This window comes from Benincasa hispida, chromosome 12 (assembly GCF_009727055.1).
Source record: "Benincasa hispida cultivar B227 chromosome 12, ASM972705v1, whole genome shotgun sequence".
NCBI lineage: Eukaryota > Viridiplantae > Streptophyta > Magnoliopsida > Cucurbitales > Cucurbitaceae > Benincasa > Benincasa hispida.
In genome coordinates, this window is record NC_052360.1 from 20,204,678 (window position 1) to 20,225,807 (window position 21,130).

The window sequence follows — 21,130 nt, forward strand, 5'->3', positions numbered from 1 at the left end:
CAAAATATTAATATTAGAGAATATTAAAGACAAATACAATAAAAATGTGTATAAAATAATCAATAAAGTTCAATGTAATGTACCTGTTCAGGTTGAAGCAGATCAAACATGTATCTATACTGGCTGATTACATGTGTGGTTGTCCTAGTCACACAAAATTTGTCTCTCCACCTAAATTTTTAAATTGATAATTATAGAATTTAAATTAACTAGATCAGTGATATAAAAATTAAATTGAATTAAAACAACATACCGAGAACCGTAGGCTCTTCCAACTAACTGAGTGTCACTAACATGTAGCATGGAGCCATTGTTGGAAATCGCTCCCAAGCCCATAGTTGCAAAAGTATGAGAGGCCCAGCTTATCTCTCGAACCTCAGGTCTTGTTGTTTTGTATAGTTATCTATACAACCATGCCAAGCATGCTCCACCTCACGAATACCGCCCCGCATCATGGAGGTTAGCTAACAGTGGTAGGAAACATCAAGTGAACAAATGGTTTGATTTATCTGAAAATAGACTTTCACCCATCATTTGTAGTATATATGCTCGCACATATCTTATGACGATTTCCTCGTATACATCATCTGTAAGCTGACAAAATTGTGTTCCTAACATATTAAACTTAACCTCGATCCTTTAATCTTATCGGCAGGTGGGGTCGCACCGAGGTACAGTTGAAAAACTTCTAACCAGTCATCGTACATCACTCCGGTGACTGACTCACCGTCGACAGGTAACCCCAACAATACTTCTATGTCTTGTATTAGTCATCCTCAACCCTCGACAGGTAACCCCAACAATACTCCGACAAAGAGCGAGATTGAGAGAGCGAGATGTTCACGAGATACTCTCAATCTCGCTCTCTCCTACAATCTCTGAGAATGGAAGCTCCAATGGAAATAATATAAAACCCATATCTGAGAATCAATCTTTCGCCATTTTATTCGATCATTGAATTTATCTCAATCGTTGCCTACTGAGAGAATTTATCATAATTTTTCTCATAATTTTGGTTATTTTGTTTGTATGTAAATCATGTTAGATGAAAGTCCATTCTCGAGCGTGGTAACTTGCATAACTAAACCTTTGTTTTAGTTTAATTATATAAAAGATGGAAGTTTGAACATTTTACCTTACAGATATGTAACATCTTGAGTTAATTCAAAGTGTACTAATTAATGATCATAGCATCCATTAATGATAGTTCATATGATAGTTCTTTATGGTTAAATTAATTAAAAATCTTTTAACACGTATGTATGAGACATGTTAAGGATATGGGATGATGGCATAGGATTAATTAGACTAAGCTTATCCTGATTGTGTAAAGAGCATTAGTCATGGCCGCTCTCTCCTTCAATCTCGCTCTCTCCTACAATCTCGCTCTCTCCTACAATCTACTTCACCCACTTATCTTCCTTGTCGATGATTGAAGTTTTGACTTATGTAAAACTAGCGAGATTTCCTTTTCCTTGTCGAGGGTTGAAGTTTCGACTTATGTATGTCGAAACTTCAACCCTCGACAACCCTTGTTTCCAAGTTTTTCTTTGTTTGTCGAGTTCTCAACGTTCGACCTTTACATTAGTCATCCTCACCCTCAACTTCTAGCCTCAAACCCCAAAACAACAATATTTTTCTAAAATAAGTTTCAAAACAACAATATTTCTCTAATAAGTTTTGAAAACAACAATATTAATATTAAAGGTCCCCTAACCTAACTTCAAGCTTAACATTTCAAACCCACCTCAAACGCACCCCTAATATTTCCTTTTGAGGTGGTCAACATAACGACATATCAATCAATATTTTGATATGTCGTTTGAAATTTTAAACCATGCATAGAATCAAATAAATAATTTGGGTCACATAATTGTCACAATTTTTTTTTTTTTTTTACCTGAATAGTCTAAATGTTTGGCCTAATTTAGGTGTGTGTGTATATATATATATATATATATATATATATATAACGAAACCTACACAAGTATAAAAATTTTCTTTACAAATCTAAAAATTATTACGGTCATAAATGAAAGTAAAAATTGAAAAAAAAAATTAGAATGAAAAAATAAAGTATATTTGATATATATCGCTAAATAGCGTGTTATTTGATAAGTCGATCAACAAGACAATTGTTACAATATAACCAAAATTTTTCGGAGCATACTAGTGTGAGTGAAATGCTCGACCACATACCCCAATCAATCAAATCCCAACTGTTTTTCTCAAACTCCTTCCTTTTACTTGTAACTAGCCTTCTTAAGCTCCAAATTGATGGCAGGAATGGCTTCCTCCTGCTTCGGATCCTTCCCCGCAGCCGCATCCAACAAGATTTCCTCTTCTTCTTCTTCTCCGGCGGCTTTCAAGCCACTCAAGCTTCCACTCTTTTGGCCGTGGCAGAAGGTCTGTTTTCCTATTCATTATCCAAATTGAACGGAATCAAAATATCCTGCCTTCAAATTCAATTCAATGGCACTCCTGTTTGATTACAGGTGAAGATGGGCCCTCTGAGTGTATCCCCTATGGGATTTGGAACCTGGGCGTGGGGGAACCAGCTCCTGTGGGGCTACCAGGAATCCATGGACTCTGAGCTTCAACAGATTTTCAATTTGGCTGTGGAGAATGGAATCAATCTCTTCGACACCGCAGATTCCTATGGTACTGGAAGATTAAATGGCCAAAGCGAAAAGCTACTTGGAAAATTTATCCGACAATCTCAAGGTCCACTTTGCTCTCTAATTCCTATTAACATTTCTCTTTCTGGGCGTTGTTAAAATTCAAAGTTCGCGAGGAATTAAGTTTTGCCCTAATGCTAATTCCTCAGTGAAAAATGACGTTGTGATAGCCACCAAGTTTGCAGCGTATCCATGGCGTCTAACACCTGCTCAGTTTGTCAAAGCTTGCCAGTATGTATGCCTTTAGATCAAACCCCACCCAAATTTTATCAGCATTTTCTCCTTGCCTTATAAAGTTACTGCCACACACTTTAGTTGACAATGATCTTTATTTAGGGGATCTTTGGATCGAATGCAGATTGAGAAAATTGGTATAGGACAATTACATTGGTCAACAGCAAACTATGCTCCTTTACAGGAGATGGCTCTTTGGGATGGACTAGTGGCAATGTATGATAAGGTTGCCATAATTCCTGCTCAGATGTGTTAAACTTCCTCAAACTTACATATCTTAATTAAACTTGCATTGCTTTTGATGCTATACTCATAAAGTTAAGTGATTCATAGGGATTAGTTCAAGCAGTTGGAGTAAGCAACTATGGACCAAAGCAACTGGTAAAGATATATGACTATCTTAAAGACCGAGGAGTTCCTTTATGCTCTGCTCAGGTATTTAGTAAGATCAAGTAGTTACCAACAACCACCATGCACCAAACCAATGACTCAAACCTACAACATATTTTTGAAGGATATGAATGAATAAATATCTAATCTAATGAGTTATATGTACAGCTCTACTGGTCTAAAGGATTATTGTCTGACCTGCTATATTTTGTAAGATTTTAATATTCTTAGGAGACACCCCCATAGGATTTGAACTCATTTTTGCCACGAGCTGAGCTAATCTGAGATGGTTTTTGTGCGTTTCCAAATGCTAAATGTTGCAAATTAGATTATTAGCTTTTTGTGTTACGCTCCTGGAAGAGATTTATTTGTCCTCATGCTCATTTTCTGCCATAAAGTTGTAGTTCTAAGAAGTTGAGTATGGTGAGGGCTAAATGACTGCATGGGGAACCCTGAACTCTTCCATTTTAGGTGCAATTTTCTTTACTAAGCATAGGGGATGATCAGTTGGAGATAAAGAAGATATGTGATTCATTGGGCATCCGCTTGATCGCTTACAGTCCTTTGGGATTGGGTATGCTTACAGGAAAATACTCACCTTCCAAGCTTCCATCTGGACCTCGGTAAATCAATTGGTTCTTTCCATTTTATGAACAAGAATACGATAATATTTGTTCTTTCATGCTATTTAATTTGGAGTTTCCAGAGGTCTGCTATTCAGGCAAATTCTACCAGGATTGGAACCTCTACTGACTACACTTGGAGACATTGCAGACAAAAGGCACAAAACAATACCACAAGTAATAAATTTATTCTCTCTTCAACAAATTTCATAGCAATTTTCTGTGATTTTGCATTTTCCAGATAATGTGGTGCTTTCCTCTACTCTTTTAACAAATTCACCTAATCGACAGGTTGCCCTTAACTGGTGCATGTCCAAAGGGACCACACCCATACCTGGAGCTAAGACATTAAAACAAGCTCAAGAAAATTTGGGTGCTCTAGGCTGGAACCTTACCCAAGAGGAATTGAACCAGTTGGACGATGGAGCTCGAGAGTCCCCCAGGAAGATGATACAGAATATTTTCCAGACCAGGTGGTTCAAGTTTAACTTCAATCTTATATTTTAAATTTTCGTTCTCACAGTGCAACGTTATCCTTTAATATTAACTCTAGGTTAAAAATCAGGTAAACTTGGATGCACCAAGAGGCGCCCTAGGAGAAGCTGGTGAACACGGCTCACAAAGGGATGTAGTTGAATGAAAATTGGATATTGATATGTAAAAATAATGAACATATTACATCAATAAAATAGATTAAAAAAGAGAATAACACCATCACTCATAATCAATGTAAATCAACCAAAATTCTTAAGTCGAACTACAAAAATGGAATCCTTAACAAACGAGCACATAGTCGCTCTACAAGAAGGCATGCAAGTGAATGAAGTGATATATAAGGTACCACAACAGTTCATCCGTAAGATCAGCAGTCTACTTGATTTTCTTCTTTGGCCTTAGCTGCAATTCAATAAGTAACATTCAATCCAAGTAAACCAAAATAACAACAAAACTGGCTGTCACATTATGTACACGATTTTAGCACAGAATAAATCAACCGCCTTGTTCATAATAATATCTTTTACCTGATTGCTGTGACCACATTTCTTCTTACGACAGTTGACGGCACGAGGATGCAGGCGTGCATAACATCTGCGAGCAGAAGAAAGAAGATAAAACTTTAGAAACACATTCCATGTTAATTTTTTTCCTGATTGTGTGATGAAAGTCATGTGACTTGGTTAGAATTTTTGGGTTTTGAAAGACAAGGTAAACACAAGTCCAAACTGAAGATTCGTTTGACAAACAACTACAAATAAAGTAAAAAAACGAACAAACTGGTCAGTTTGGAATCACAGATCAAGTTCTACAATTAGTCGATTCTTTCAGTTCATGTACCAGTAGTAGGTGTTCATGAATTGGATTGGATTGAAAGACTTTTAAATTTAAAATTTTTTTCTAAAAAGAAGAAAAACGTAAATATGTAAAAATATAATTTAATTATTTTCATATATTAGTGAAAATTTTCCTTCTAAAGTACAAAGAAACTAATTTTGAGAATGGTTGAAGTATATATTATTAAAAATAATATTAGAATTAAATAAAATTAAAATCAATATATGTATAAATAATTGTGTTATACGTAATTAAAAAAATATATTTTAAAGTTAATAATAAATTCGGGTTGGTTCGGGTTGGTTTCGGTTATATTAGGTGAACCCATGAACCAACCCAACCCATAAAAAAATTTCATTTATTTGAATCCAATCCAACCCAAAGGAGTTGATAATCCAACCCAAACCGCACGGGTTGTATTAGGTTGATCGATTTTTTCGGGTCATCGGATTTTTTGAACACCCTTGACCAACAGTCCTACTTCTAGAATGAGAGAATACCAAGAGCAAAAAGTAACTCACTTGCGGCAGATCATCTTGTCCTGGTTATATTTCCTGGCCAATGCCATCAAAGATGGCTCAATAATCCCACCACGAAGCCTTAGAACCAGATGTAGCGTTGATTCTGAACAGGCATAAAAAAATCATACATTTAATTTACAATAGTGAGGAAGCAAAGAAAATTATAGTTCATACACAGTATTTTTATGGATTTATATGCAGAAGTGCAAGAATGTCTTTAAATTTCCAATCAGCCAACTCTAGAAACCACATGTGTCTACGACGTCCCACTGGACGCTACTACAGATTTGGTATTAAAGGCAGCCATTGAAATCAATCAGACACCAACAGAAATTTGTAAGCAATCATTCAAACAATAAAAGGCACGTAAGTCTAATGTACCTAAATTATATTTTCTTTCCATACGTTTAAAAAAAAGTACAGCAACAAATCACCCAGTCTCAAAAGAAGCATGTTGCGCATTCATTCAACACGCTGCCTATGGTTTTAAGATGAATACCAGTATGAAGCCTCGTTAACGACTCTAATTTGGTAACTAACTCATAAAAATTCATGGTCCGGACTCGTATTAAGGGAATCGGAATACGAATAACGCCACCGGGGGAATCTAGAGCAATGATTTCAGCAAAATTCTCCTCATCAAAATTCGTATTCCACGTACCTTTCTGGATGTTGTAGTCGGCGAGAGTGCGGCCATCCTCGAGCTGCTTTCCGGCAAAGATAAGTCGTTGCTGATCGGGGGGAATACCTGGAGAGTTTGCAGCATAAATCAAAATAAACAACAGAGTGAATAACAGATGCGTTGCTTGGATAGATAATGAAAAATCCGAAGGAAAAATGACGTACCCTCCTTATCCTGAATCTTGGCCTTGACATTGTCAATGGTGTCGCTGGACTCGACTTCGAGCGTAATGGTCTTCCCCGTTAGGGTTTTGACGAAGATCTGCATTTTGTTGCTTCTCTCTTGTTCCTCGGCGTCTCAGTGACGAGGAGAGGGCTTTACGATCCAACTTTTGTCTGTGCGTATATATATATATTGTCTTAATATGACCTAGTTTTTTAAAGGGGTATTTGCAAGAATGACCAAACATAAATGGAAAATTGCATACTTTTGTAAATATAGCAAAAAGAAAAGAAGAAAAGGAAAAAGAGGCCCAGCCCAAATAAAGGTTAACAAGACCCCAAAATATTTTCCTCCAAACATGCATCATTTGCCACGGTAAAATAATTCCTAAATTGTTGATTTATGTTCATTCTCCTTCAATCCACCGCCAATTTCTCTCCTTTCTCCCTCCAATTCATTGTCAACTTGAAGATAAAGGTTGATTGATGTTTGATAGTCCTTTGATATTATTAGGATTATTGTTATTTTAATTAACATAATTGTTAAGATTTGTTATGATTTTATATTTTGTAGTGTTATATTATTACATATAGTTAATTTCTTACTTATATAAATATAGTACTCATATTCAGTAAATAGATAAGTAACTTTTTATCCCTATTTCTCGTTTATTATGGTATCAGAGTGAAGAATTATCTTCCGCTAAGTTATTTCTTTCTCTGTTTGTTCTTCTTTCCATTTTTTTTTCTTTCACCATGAAAATAGAAGAAAGTAATCTCCCTCCGGTTCTTTGGTTGCTCAAGAATCAATAATTGAGATGGCTCAGAATCCATATACTCTCCATCACAGTGATACTTCCAATTTAGTTCTTGTTACAAAACCCCTGACTAATGATAACTATATCACTTGGAGTAGATCTATACGTTTAGCACTCTCAATTCGCAACAAGTTGGGGTTTATTGATGGTTCAATCACTCAATGGATTCGTAACAATCACATCATGATAATATGGATACTAAATTTAGTATTGAAGTCAAATTCCTCTAACATTATGTTTTCTGAGTCAGCAAAAGAAGTTTGGGAGGAATCGCGATTTTAAGAGTGAAATGACCCTAGAACTTTTCATCTCAAGCGTGAATTTTTTACTATAAATCAAAATCAAAATTCTCTAATTCTTATTTTTCAATACTTAGAAGCATTTAGGATGAGTTTAGTACATATACGGTGTAATTGTGGTGGATGTAAGAAAATGGAAGAATTCTTCTAAACAGAGTATTTGATGAGTTTCCTTATGGGGTAAACAGCAAATTCAAATCAGTTAAAACACAAATACTTTTAATAGATCTTCTTCCATCAATTAATAAAGTCATTTATCTAATTGTGCAAGAAGAGGAGCAACCGAATTAAGGATAGTCCAACACCAATCGTCTCTCTTGTTGTTGGAAATTTGGATTCATCTTATAATGTGAATCAACAAAGTAATAATAGCAATGTGACTCGATAAAAAAACTCTCAACGGCTAGTCTATACACATTGTGGAATTCAAGGCTACACAATTGATAAGTGCTACAAAGTATATGGATATCCTTTTGGGTATCACCAACATTGCAGTGGGCAAAATTCTATTCCAAATTAGAGGACCAATTTGAATGTCAATATTGCTATTAATGTTAATTTTGCTACAAATAATGATGTAAAAGGGATCTTTAATACTGAAGAAACATTGGCGCAATGTCATAACATGCTCACTTTGATGCAATCTAAATTTGGAGCAATGAAAAATGATTCCCCAATACTTCCTCCTTCATAGTACGTATGTGCCCCAATATGGTTTTATCTTCCATGAACACTGAGTGGATTATTGATTCAAGGACCTCAATTCATATATGCTATCAAAAGGAAGTTCTTAATAGACTGGAATCTATCAACTACTATAGTTCTACCAAATAATTCAACAATACCCGTTCATTTGGTTGACATAGTAACATTATTTGGATCTTTACTACTTCAACATGTATTATTTTTCTTAAAATTTCATATAATCTCCTCTCTATCAGTGGTTTAACCAAAGACAATGGTGTTTATGCCTCTTTTATGGCTGACTATTGTGAAATACAGGAAAGGTATACTTTAAAGACGATTGGAAAGGGTAAATTGCAAGATGAATTATATCTTCTTACAAATCTTGTTCATTCTAAGCACCATTACATTGCTAATAAAGTACAGTGCAACTTCACACTGACATTTAAGGATGAGACATCCTTCTTTCAATCGATTGCAGGACTTAAAAGAAGTGTTGAAGTTTGATTCTACTATTTTATTTATGATTAGCCTTGTGAAGTTTGTCCTCTTACAAAACAAAAATGATTATCTTTTACTTCTTGTAGTAATCGTGTTGATGATTTTTTTTTTAATCTTATTCATGCTGATACTAGGGACCCTTAACAATTAGTTCACATATTGGTCATAAATACTTCCTTACCTTAGTAGATGACTTTAGTCACTATACTTTGGTATTCTTATTCAAGAAAAAAAGTCTGATGTCTGCATATTATTCTAGAATTTTTGAAACTTGTTGAAACTTAATATAGCAAAGTGATAAAAGGTTTTCGGTTCTAATAATGCTCCATAATTGTGTTTTTCTGAATTTTTTTTTTTTTTTTTTTTTTGGTAAAATATGGGTAGTTCACTAGTTTTCTTGTGTTGGTAGTGTTGGGTTGTGTGTTCTAAATCTTGTGGTTTGTAAAGTTGTTATTGAGGTTATTCAATAAAAATGTTATTGAATAAGTGAATCGCACCTTTTGACCCTAAATCCAATAAACTAAGAACCCATGGCTATAGCATGAACACTTTTAACTTTCTGTGGAGACATAAAAGTGGATCAAGTTCGAGTAATAGCCAAAATGGTCTATAGTATAGAGATAAGGTCTGGTACCTTAACCTGTGGATATTATGGATGCGACCCACTTTGTATTTGATACAATCGATGTGATCCTAAATCGTTCATGTGGAGACATGCGAGTAAGGCATCCTATGCAATGAGTTTGCATAAGACCGGACCACGAAATAGTCACTTTTACTTGATAACATCATTTACTGATAAGACTAACTATGTCAATTCGATGACCTAGGTAACTCAATCTTAATCTTGAGCTAACTATGAACTTCTATTTATTCGGGATTATCTTTTATCCTACATGGGTGAGAGTGGCTTAACAACGCTCAATAAGCCTTCCACTTTAGGGATAAGACCAAGTAGATAGTTGGGGGAATAATCCTGCAAGATGGAATTCACTCCTACCCGACTCTATGGATAGTAGATAGGTTGTTCACTTAAGTGCTGACTCTGGGTCTTGAACAAGGGGTCCTACCCTCTCATTGGATCGAGAGGAACTCAATTTGGTGGTTGGACCACAAGCCAATTGTTAATTAGATGATCAGTGGGACTTAAGAAGCAAGATGTAATTATAGGGGTAAAACTGTAAATTTAATCCAACTGTAATTACGAACAACCTGTGAAGGATCGATTTACTAATCATGGTTAAACCAAGATGATATAAATATATCTACAGTGAGGAGAATGCAACAACTGGGCTTTAGTGGAGTGTCTCGGTAGTTAATGAATGTTGGTTAATTAAGTTAAAGAATTTAGCCGTTTAATCTCAGATTGTTGGACCTCATGATCTGTAGGTCCATTAGGTCTCTCTGCTAGCTTATATTAGAGTAAAACTCAAGACAGTGTGACAAGAGAATTTAAAACGGTCAAATTCAGTTTAGGGAACTATTGTTAATTATATGTGATATAAATGACGTTTAATTGTTAAATTAAACAAAATTGGAGAGTTATAAATATTTAAATTCGATTTAAATATTGTACATGTGAATGGAGATTCACATTCAAGATTGGTATTTTATTAGTTTAATGTTTGATATTAAATTAATTTGATTAATTAATTATTTAAAATTAAAATTTCATTTTAAGTTTGAATTTGTGAAATTCAATTTATTAAAATGGAATTTGATTTAGTGGAAAGTTCCTACTTTCTCTAACCACCTCAATTCCCACTTGTTAATGTACTTTAGGATGCAATTCATGCATGAATATCTTCTTCAAATAGAAGAAAATGTGGCTGAAGAACTTCTTCATGCAACTTTGATATTTGAAGAGAATTGTTCTCTTCAAGTTTCTTCAACCAAAACTCTCAATACCTCAATATTCCTTTCAAATTCTTCACAAATTGGATCCCACAATCCGTTCTATGGTCGGAGAATAGTAGGGAAGACTCTAGTAGTGGTCTATGAACCGTTCATGATCAAAATTGGTGAGGGATTGGATCAATTTTGGAAGTTCGACCGAGGTTGTGTTTCTAAGAACCCTAAATTCTTGATATGAACATGCATGCTTTAATCCTAAAATTAATGTAGTTAGAGTGCTTAAGATCTTAATTGCTTCAACATGTGCATTGTTAACTCTAACTATTGGTATTAGTGCATGATTTAAGCATTCAATTTACATTAATTTTGGCTTGTGAGTGTTAATTCATGTGATGAATATTGTGGTGGTTGAAATGGCTATATTACAGATTTGGTATCAAAATTTACCTCCAATTCAGTTGTAATTGTTGTAATTGGCCCCTTGTTTATGAGCTTTATGAAGGAACTCTTATTCAATAGTGCCTATGAGCGGAAGCGAAACTTTCCAATTCATTGTGATAGAATTACCGCATATACATTCAAAACATACTAGTATGCATTCATAATGCTAAAGAGATAAAGAGATCATACCAGATGAAGATTTCTTCTTCACAATGAGTCTAAAACCTAACTATCTACCTCGAACAATCACCACTTAGACAGAAGAAATAGATAAGACACCACCACTCAGTGCCCTCAGTATTCTTGGAGTGAGAATCCAAAGTGTGGGCTTTTTTCAGATTTGGTAGAGGGAAGAAGGAAGAGAGACCGTACACAACGATTAAGCAAGTAGGAGATGAGATCGTCTATCGCATAGACAAGATGTTTGATCATTTAGGTGAAGTATACGATCGTGTAGGAAAAAGTAAGCGATCGTGTAGGAAAAGGAAAGCAATCATATAAACGTTCGCGTAGGAAAAGGGTGAGCGATCGTCTAATCGACCGCGTAGGAAAAAACTAAGCGATCGTCTATACGATTATTTAGTAAATACTGAAAGCTAAACGATCACTTAGGAAAAGGTAAACGGTCGTTTAGTTAATAATGCGTGACGATGTAATCGATAAGCGATCGCTTAGCAATATCGTATATGTAAGCAATTGTGCAGTCACTATAGTATAGGCACTAATTTTCTAAACGGTGACTCTATCTTTAACACAATGTCCGTGCATTTTGTTCTCAACGCACCTTCAACTATTTATAATGCACTTATCCGTTATTTAGAACAAAAGAGACGTCGTCCCATTTCCTTTATAACCGTCCAATGAATGTGATCTTCTCATATTCATAACATATAAATTAATATCATATATTAATTATAATATTTTCTTCTATTAGATATAAATCATATTTATATCCAATTTTCTCCAAATTAATGTATCTCATACATAAAGTTAATTATATCATATTTAATTAACTCGTTCAATTATATCATATATAATCGAACTCCCTCTTTTCAATTTTAACATTTCAAACTGACCCAAAAACTGATTCTCAACTTATATCCAAGCTACCAAGGGGACCTTATGAACCAATGGCTCGAAGCTCCAACGGTACGTGGATAGCTGACTAAACTCTTTAGTCACGATATCCACCATCTGTTAACTGCCAGGTATTCCACTAAAGATTGACAATTGAACTCTTCTTGCCATAGATATATTTCTATGTCCATTGGATATAATTAATCATCAGTACGATGACCTTTCACAGATACTCGTAATTACAGCAGGCCAATTTACCGTTTTGCCCCTGTAATTACATCTTCCTCCTTAAGTACCATTGATCCCTCTAATGAACAATACAACATAGTCCTACTATGTGTGAATACCTCTCGAGCCATGAGAAAGTGTGTGGCCCCGCATCGTTCAATCCCCGGGATCAACCCCTAAGAGAACAATCTATCTACTTACCCCTACTTTGGGGAAGGAGTGAACTCCATATTGTAAAACAGAGTTCTTAGCTCCCAAATCAGACGAATCTCCAAAATGGTAGGTTTGAGTCGGCGTTCTGGCCACTCACACCCATGCAAATCAAAGGACTGCCCTTAATGGCAAGAGTTCCCAACTCACTCAGAATTGAGGTCATGTTACCTATGGTCATCCTAGTGAAGTGAAGTCTCAGTCATGAATGGTGTTATATGACAAGACATTAACACTTCGAGATCAAGTCTTATACAAACTCTTTGTATAGGACGCCCCCGCTCACATGTCCATTATACGAATGATCAGGATTAGACCATCTGTGACAAGTCACAATATTTGTAACAATTCCATAAAGCGGGCCGCATCTGTAGTGTTACCATGATAAGGTTTCCCTCTTATATCCATATACTACAGACTATTTTTGTTGTCACTTAAGACATGATCCACTTGTATGTCACTACATACATCCTTAAGTTACATAAAGACAACCAGAGATACTAAGTTTATTGGTTTTTTGTAAAATAAAAAAATCTAAATGTGCAAAGTTAAGTAGTGAAGTAAATATCATTTATATTATACATCACAAGTGTTCGTACAAAGTTGTTTACAAATTACAGGACACGAGACTTTAGGGCACAAACCCCAACACTTTAATGCGTGAAGAAGCGCCTACAAATTTGTTAGAGTCGATAGAGTTGATCTTAGAGCGTAATTTGAAGTTTTTGGAGCAAGGCGCAACAGGAAATATAGTTGGAAACTGCTTCTGTTAAGCGGTGTCGTGACACTATTCATTAACAAGCCTAATCGCGGCAGCACCACGGTGCTGTTCTTCAACAATTCCAGACACGTGCGCACACGAGGATAGCCAGTCCAACTGGACTGATTTGGTCCGGTTCAATCCAATTCCAGCCAATTCAGCCTATTTTGGTTCGATTCACCTAGTTTCAAGACTTGGAAATCCGATCCAAGGGTTTTTCTGCTAGTGTGGATCGGTTCGAAGTGTTTGGGAGCAGTTCAGAGCTGAAGTTGAGTTATTATTGTAATAATTTAGTTGTTTGCTTGCTTAGGATGCCAAAACTGGTGCACTTCAGTGTGTGTTTAATTAATTATGCATTGTGAATGTATGTTTAATTAAATTAAATCTTGTTCGTGCATAAAGTATGTCATGTAGATTTAAAAGCCCACCATAGAAAAGCATGTTATATGCATTGAAAGTATGTTATGAGTTTTATAATATATAGTATGCATGTGTAGAATTTCATGAGTTTTAATATAAGTTGTTATATTAAATTATGAAATGTATAATGTATATTATGGAGAATGTCTAAGTTGTAAGTGTTATAAAATGAATTAGACATTTAAAATCTGTAACAAAGATAAATGCATGCTCACTTAGGATTAACAAATGATAGCTCGTTTTAATAGTTAAAATAGGTTGTTATCTTGTAAAACTATTGTTAAAACTCACCCGATAAGATCCTGTCTAAGGTTGGAGGTACTTAAGTTGACGATTTATGCAACACCTACTACCTGGGGATCGAGCCGATTCTTGAGTTTTTTTAATCTAATTTTATAAGCATGTGTGAGCGATGTGAGGTAATAAATAATTTATCACTTAGACATTGTAGGTTAAACCCAGTATAAAAGTTATACTCGGATAAAGACCTAAACTTAGTTTGTTTTAATTAGTAGGAATATACCTAAGTAAAAGTTTACCCAAACCATCTAGAACACTTTAGTGGGATATTAATGATATATATGATATATTATTTTCAGCTCTCATGTCTCTAAGAGTTCACATCGTGAGATTCATGCTTGGCTTCGTGTCGCCCTAAGCGTGGCCTCCATTTGGAAAGTGTTTGCATGGGGTCAATAACAAGGTGAATAAGGGAAGTTGTTCATAGTAAGTGGGAGAAGAAAGTGTGTCAATACATCCTATAGTCTTCTTCAATAGATTGCACCGTTAGATTTCCATGTTCCGCCTGCGTGTTGTTTTAGCACGACCGCTTATTCAGAGGGTTGTGACCTGGGGATCGAAACAACACAAACTCCATAAATGGATAAGGTCTCTTAGGTCCATCTTCAGCATTGTCTGCCCTTGGGTAGCTTGTTGAGACCAATCTCTGGGATTTGAAAATGGTGGGTTACACTTACAAAAATTACTAAGTGTTAGTAAGTTCTTGACTAGAGAGTGATTACTAAATGTCATAGGAGTAAGAGTTATAATGGTATTAGCATTTAGTCAAGAATGTTTTAGTATTTAGTCAAGAATGTCTTGGTTCAATGAAGGAATAATTAACTACCCCTTGGTAGCGGCTATTCTAACTCACTGAAGTATCGTTGCAAATTAATGAGATATGGATACCTTATTACTTTTGCTAAAATTTGATTGGAATTAACAACATTTCACTAATAAAACTTGTTTAATTTTTCAGCATGTCTAGCTCAATCATTCAACTGCTTGCTTCTTATAAATTAAACCCATAGAGCTTATTTATGATTTCTTGCCGAACCTGGTAAACGAACAAATAAGTGGTCTTTTTGAAAATGTTAAACAAAAGTTTTTCCCTCACATCTCGGTGCGAGCGAGAGCAAATTGGGGGTTTAAAGAAAAACAAACACGAAGAGAAACAACTACGCAATTTGGAAAGCTAATTTGGACGTAACACTTGTGTTCGATGATCTTAGGTTTATTTAATATAGGAGTGTCCTCCGACTCTCGGCTCATCAACAAACATAAATGTTCGGGATGCCTATGAAAAGTGGGTTAGGGAAAATGAAAAGGCTTGAGCCTATATCTTAGCAAGCATATCAGATGTTTTGACTATGAAACATGAGAGCATTGTTGGTTGGAAAAAGAGAGAGAGGAAAATATGTGTCTTATGTTATGCGTTAATCTCCATGCGTCGATGGTCATGCGTTGGACTAGAAAATATACAATATGCGTTTGAGCATGTATGTGATGACCATGCATTCCTGTCACAAGTTTTCTCGCTTTCTTGCCAAGTATAACAAGAATGCAAGTTTCTCGGTGTGATCCGAGGTCGAACATAGGGACTTGTAACTCAATAATGTTTGTGAAGTGATGTGTTTGAGGCGGTGAATAAAAGTAAAAAGACAGAAGTTAATGGAATATGTGCTACTCCTACTCCTAACTAAACAGATTGAGCAATGGAAGATTAAATATGAGAATTGGAAGAGATAAAGAAACTGTTAACGCATAATAAGGTTCATTATATTAGGTCACTCGAGTAATCTCAGCTCGCCATACTAACGCATCACACACCTCACCTTTTGGTGGGCAGCCGCATGCCTATATCTCTATAATGCATGGTTGCATCGAGCATAAGATTGTGCCTATCTCTAGGAACAAAGCTTACTTTACTTTAGTGTGTTCCACTACTCACCTTCTCAGGTAGTTAGTTACGGCTAATTAGCTCATAGACAAGCATTGCGGTGGCTTATAGACAAGCATTGCTACCGCCTCACACCAAGCGAAGAAGATTAACTTATTATACTCTCGCAATGCACACCTCTTGTTGGGTTGCTATATGCGTCCTATCTCTAGGCAACATGACTGAGTATGCGACTACCTTTGATAACTAAGCGATGAATGTAAATGATGATAAAGAAGAAGAAGATGGAGAAGATGGAGCTGAAGAAACTAAGAGATGCATTGATTACAAAATGTTTTAATGTCTTAAGCCAAAATGTAATACAATACAGAGGTAAGAGGAGAAATGGAAGGCTAGATGAAAACAATCTCTTGCTTTTCATCCTAAATGTGTCAAGGCTACTGATGGTGCATGGATGGATGGTGGAGATACTCTCTCGATCTCTATCTCCGGCGTAACTCCGGTCGTCACTCGGAATGGGTTGTGAAGGTGAAGAATCCTCAAAGAGTGTCATATTCATGCTCTCATCTGTTATCACAAGGATCTGCCTTAAGGCAGAAGCTCAGATCGTTTGAAGTGAAGATCTAAGGCTCTATTTTCAAGAATGTAACTTAATCTCGGTTTCTTGTCTCATTGAACAAGGCTACACCATCTCCTTTTCTAAGAATAAAGTGTTTATTTTCAAGAATGGAATGGAGATTGATTATGGTTCAATGGAAAATAACTTATATGTACTAAGGTCGTTAGTCATAAAAGCCTTGTTTCACACTGAAATGTTTAGTACGGAAACAACAGCTAAAAGACCAAAGGTTTCTCCAAAGGAAAACGCCCATCTTTGGCATCTAAGGTTAGGTCACATCAACCTCAATAGGATTGAGAAGTTAGTGCAAAGTGGACTTCTAAAGAGTTTATAAGAAAACTCCTTGCTATATGAATCATCCTCAAAGGCAAGATGACCAAACGACCTTTTACTAGAAAAGGTTACGGAGCTAAGGAAGCCTTGGAGCTTGTACATTTAGACCTCTGTGGTCTGATGAATGTTAGAGCTCGAGGTGGGTATGAATATTTCATCTCTTTCATAGATGATTATTCAAGGTTTGGGTATCTCTTCCTAATGCAACGTAAGTCTGAAGCCCTTAAAAAGTTCAAGCAGTATAGGCTGAAGTTGAAAACTTGTTAGGTAAAAAGATAAAAACACTACGATTTGATCGTGGTGGAGAGTATATGAACATCCAATTCCAGAACTATATGATAGAACATAGGATTGCGTCCCAACTCTCGGTCCCTGGTACACCTCAGCAGAATGGTGTATCAGAAAAGAAAAACAGAACCTTGTTAGACATGGTTCAGTCTATGATGAGTTATGCTCATCTTCCAGACTTGTTTTAGGGTTATGCAGTGCAGACTGCATGTTATATCCTGAACAACGTTCCCTCAAAAAGTGTTTCTGAAACACCTTTTGAGTTATGGAGAGGCCGTAAAGGTAGTTTACACCACTTCAGAATTTGGGGCTGTCCGGCACATGTGTTAGCGACTAACCCAAAGAAGTTGGAACCACGTTTGAAGGTTTGCCTCCTTGTGGGCTACCCAAAGGAAACGAGAGGAGCATACTTGTATGATCCGAGTGAGAACAAAGTGTTTGTTTCCACTAAGCTATCTTCTTGGAAGAAGATCACATGAGGGATCATAAGCTACGAAGTAAGCTCATTTTATGTGAGATCTCTAGTGAGACTGAGACTGAGATTATTGAGGGTTCAACAAGAGTTATTGAACAGGCCGATAGATCAACAAGGGTTGTTGAGGTCGGGACATCTAGTTAACCAACTCAAGAGTTGAGACTACCTCGACATAGTGGGAGTATTATGAACCTACCGGTTCACTACATGGGTTTGACTAAAGCCCATAATGTCATTATGAATGATGGGGTCGAGGATCTGTTGACTTTTAAGAAAGCAATGGAGGATGTTGACAAAGATGAATGGGTTAAGGCCATGAACCAAGAAATTGAGTCTATGTACTTCAATAACGTCTGGGAGCTTGTTGATCCACCTGATGGGGTAAGACCTATTAGGTGTAAGTGGATCTTTAAGCGAAAGAGAGTTGTAGATGGAAAGGTGAAAATCTTTAAGGCTAGACTCGTGGCAAAGGGTTATACCCAGGTTGAGGGAGTTGACTATGAGGAAACTTTCTCACCTGTTGTCATGCAAAGTCTATTCGAATTCTCCTGTCCATAGCCACATTTTATGATTATGAAATATGGAAAATGGACGTCAAAACTACCTTTCTTAATGGTAATCTTAAGGAGACCATCTATATGACTCAATCAGAAGGATTCGTAGTTCCAGATTAAGAGCAAAGAGTTTGCAAGCTTAATAGGTCCATTTATGGGCTGACACAAGCTTCTAGATCTTGGAACATCAGATTTGACACTGTTTTCAAGTCGTTTGGCTTTGACCAGAACGTTAATGAACCTTGTGTTTACAAGAAAATCATCAACAACTCAGTAGCTTTCTTGGTACTGTATGTGGATGATATCCTCCTCATTGGGAATGATGTAGGGTATCTGACTGACATTAAGAGTTGGTAGCTGCCCAATTCCAAATGAAAGATTTGGGTGAGGTACAGTATGTTTTCGGGATCCAGATCATTCGGGATCGCAAGAACAAATGGTTAGCCCTGTCTTAGGCATCGTACATTGATTAAATTTTGATCAGGTATAAGATGTAGGATTCCAAGAGCGGTTTGTTACCCTTCAGGCATGGAATCATTCTGTCTAAGGATCAATGTCCTAAGAAACTTCAAGAGGTTGAGGAAATGAGACGGATTCCCTATGCTTGTGCTGTAGGAAGCTTGATGTATGCAATGTTGTGTACTCGACTCGACATTTACTATGCAGTAGGGATTGTCAGTCGGTATCAGTCCAATTCAGGATTTGATCACTGGACGATGCTTAATACGATCCTCAAGTATCTTCGGAGAATGAGGGACTACATGCTCGTGTATGGAGATAAGGATCTAATCCTTATAGGATACACAGACTCTGACTTTTAGACCGATAGAGATTCTCGCAAATCGACATCGGGGTCAGTGTTTACTCTAAATGGATAGGCTGTAGTCTGGCGAAGCATCAAACAAGGATACATCATGGACTCCACTATGGAAGCCAAATACGTAGCGGCTTGTAAAATAGCTAAGGAAGTTGTTTGGCTGAGGAAGTTCCTTTCAGATTTGGAAGTTGTTCTAAATATGGATTTGCCGATCACACTGTATTGTGATAACAATGGGGTCGTGGCAAATTCAAAGAAGTCTCGGAATCATCGTTGGGGTAAGCACATAGAGCGAAAATATCACCTGATCAGGGAGATTGTGCATCACGGTGATGTGATTGTCACGAAGATCGCATCAGAGCACAACGTTGTTGATCCCTTTACAAAAGCCCTAATGGCTAACGTGTTCGAGGGTCACCTAGAGAGTCTGGGTCTGCGAAACATGTGGCATCTTGTCTAGGGCAAGTGGGAGATGATACTGGGGTATGCCCTAGTTTATTGTATATTGTACATTTTTATATTGTATTGTACATTAGTCTCCCGAGTCATTAGGATAACTGGGAGATTGTTGGGATTGGTGTTCTAATTCTTCCGGAGTCTCGTTGTTTTGTAAGGTTGCACATTGTTTATTGAATAAAATAATTGTTATTTAATTATGGCATTTACTCATATCCAATAAACAAAGCTCCTTGGTTATCTTATGTGAACTTAAGCATGTATATGTGATATACAAGTGGATCATGCCTTAAGTGATAGCCTAAATAGGTCTATAGTATAAGGATTAAGGTAGGATACCTGATCCTGGTGACATTATAGATACGACCCACTTTGTAGAGGTTTGCAAGTGTCGTAAACTACTACAGATGGTAGATTCTGACCATTCATGTAGAGGCATGCGAGCGGGGGTGTTCTATACAAAGAGTTTGTATAAGACCTGGATCGCGAGATGACTAGACTCTGTATATAACGTCGTTGATACTAGAGACTTACATCTCATCTAAACGACCATAGGTGACACGACCTCAATTCTGAATGTTTTGGGAACTCCTACCTTTGAGGGCGGTCTTTTGATTAGTATGGGTGAGAGTAGCAAGATTGCCAACTCAACATGCCTACTTTTTTGGGGACTTGTCTGATCTGGGAGCTGGGAACTCAATCCACAAGATGGAATTCACTCCTTTCTCGAAGCAGGGATAAGTAGAGAGATTGCTCCTTTAAGGGCTAATTCTGGGGCTTGAACATAGTGGCCACAGCTTCTCTTTGGAAGAGAAGACTCAGTTATAGTAAAACTATAACTTATGTTCATTAGAGGGATCAATGGTACTTAAGGAGACAGATTTAACTACAGGGGCATAACAATTATTAGCCTGGCTGTACTTACGAGCGATCTGTGAAGGGTTGTCACACTGCTGATTGGTTAAGATGGACACATAATATATCTGTGGTGAAGAGAGTTCAACTGTCGATCTTTAATGGAGTGCCTAGCAGTTAACGGATAGTAGATCCCGTGACTAAAGAGTTTAGTCAGTTATTCACGTACTGTTGAAGCTTCGAGTTGCAGGTCCATGAGGTCCCCTTGGTAGCTCAATGGATTCAGTTGAGGATCAGTTTTTGGTGTTGATTTGAAATGTTCAAATTGAAAAGAGGTATTTTGATTATATATGATATAATCGGTTTGATGTATGAGATACATCTAGTAGAGGATTAATGTAAATGAGATTACATTAAATACCATGGAATAGAAAAAGAACTATGGTTTATATGTTTCATGAGATGAAATATTAAAACTATAGGTTATAAATATAATATGATAAGTTGGTTATCATTTATATTTATAATAATATTCATTATTGGATAATTCTTTTTCTTTGATAACCAAGTTAGTGAATGGTTATTGGATTCATGGTAACCGTGAGTTTAACAGGAAAGGGGTTGTCATATTTTCAAAAAGA

General features: G+C 36.4%; 2 protein-coding genes across 2 annotated transcripts; one reads left to right on the forward strand and one right to left on the reverse strand.

The window, feature by feature from the left end:
- The first annotated feature begins 2,147 nt into the window (after window positions 1-2,147).
- On the forward strand, window positions 2,148-4,626 carry LOC120092448 (pyridoxal reductase, chloroplastic). The gene is made up of 9 exons (XM_039050536.1): window positions 2,148-2,406; window positions 2,496-2,724; window positions 2,828-2,909; window positions 3,015-3,138; window positions 3,246-3,347; window positions 3,774-3,925; window positions 4,009-4,102; window positions 4,217-4,398; window positions 4,491-4,626. The coding sequence occupies exons 1-9, from the start codon at window positions 2,278-2,280 to the stop codon at window positions 4,492-4,494; spliced, it is 1,098 nt and encodes a 365-aa protein (XP_038906464.1). The 5' UTR covers window positions 2,148-2,277; the 3' UTR covers window positions 4,495-4,626.
- LOC120092449 (ubiquitin-60S ribosomal protein L40) lies at window positions 4,619-6,800 on the reverse strand. The gene is made up of 5 exons (XM_039050537.1): window positions 6,625-6,800; window positions 6,440-6,526; window positions 5,779-5,881; window positions 4,948-5,014; window positions 4,619-4,822 (listed from the first exon to the last, which is right to left on the reverse strand). Exons 1-5 carry the CDS (start codon window positions 6,725-6,727, stop codon window positions 4,796-4,798), a joined length of 387 nt encoding a protein of 128 aa, XP_038906465.1. The 5' UTR covers window positions 6,728-6,800; the 3' UTR covers window positions 4,619-4,795.
- Window positions 6,801-21,130: the final 14,330 nt, after the last annotated feature.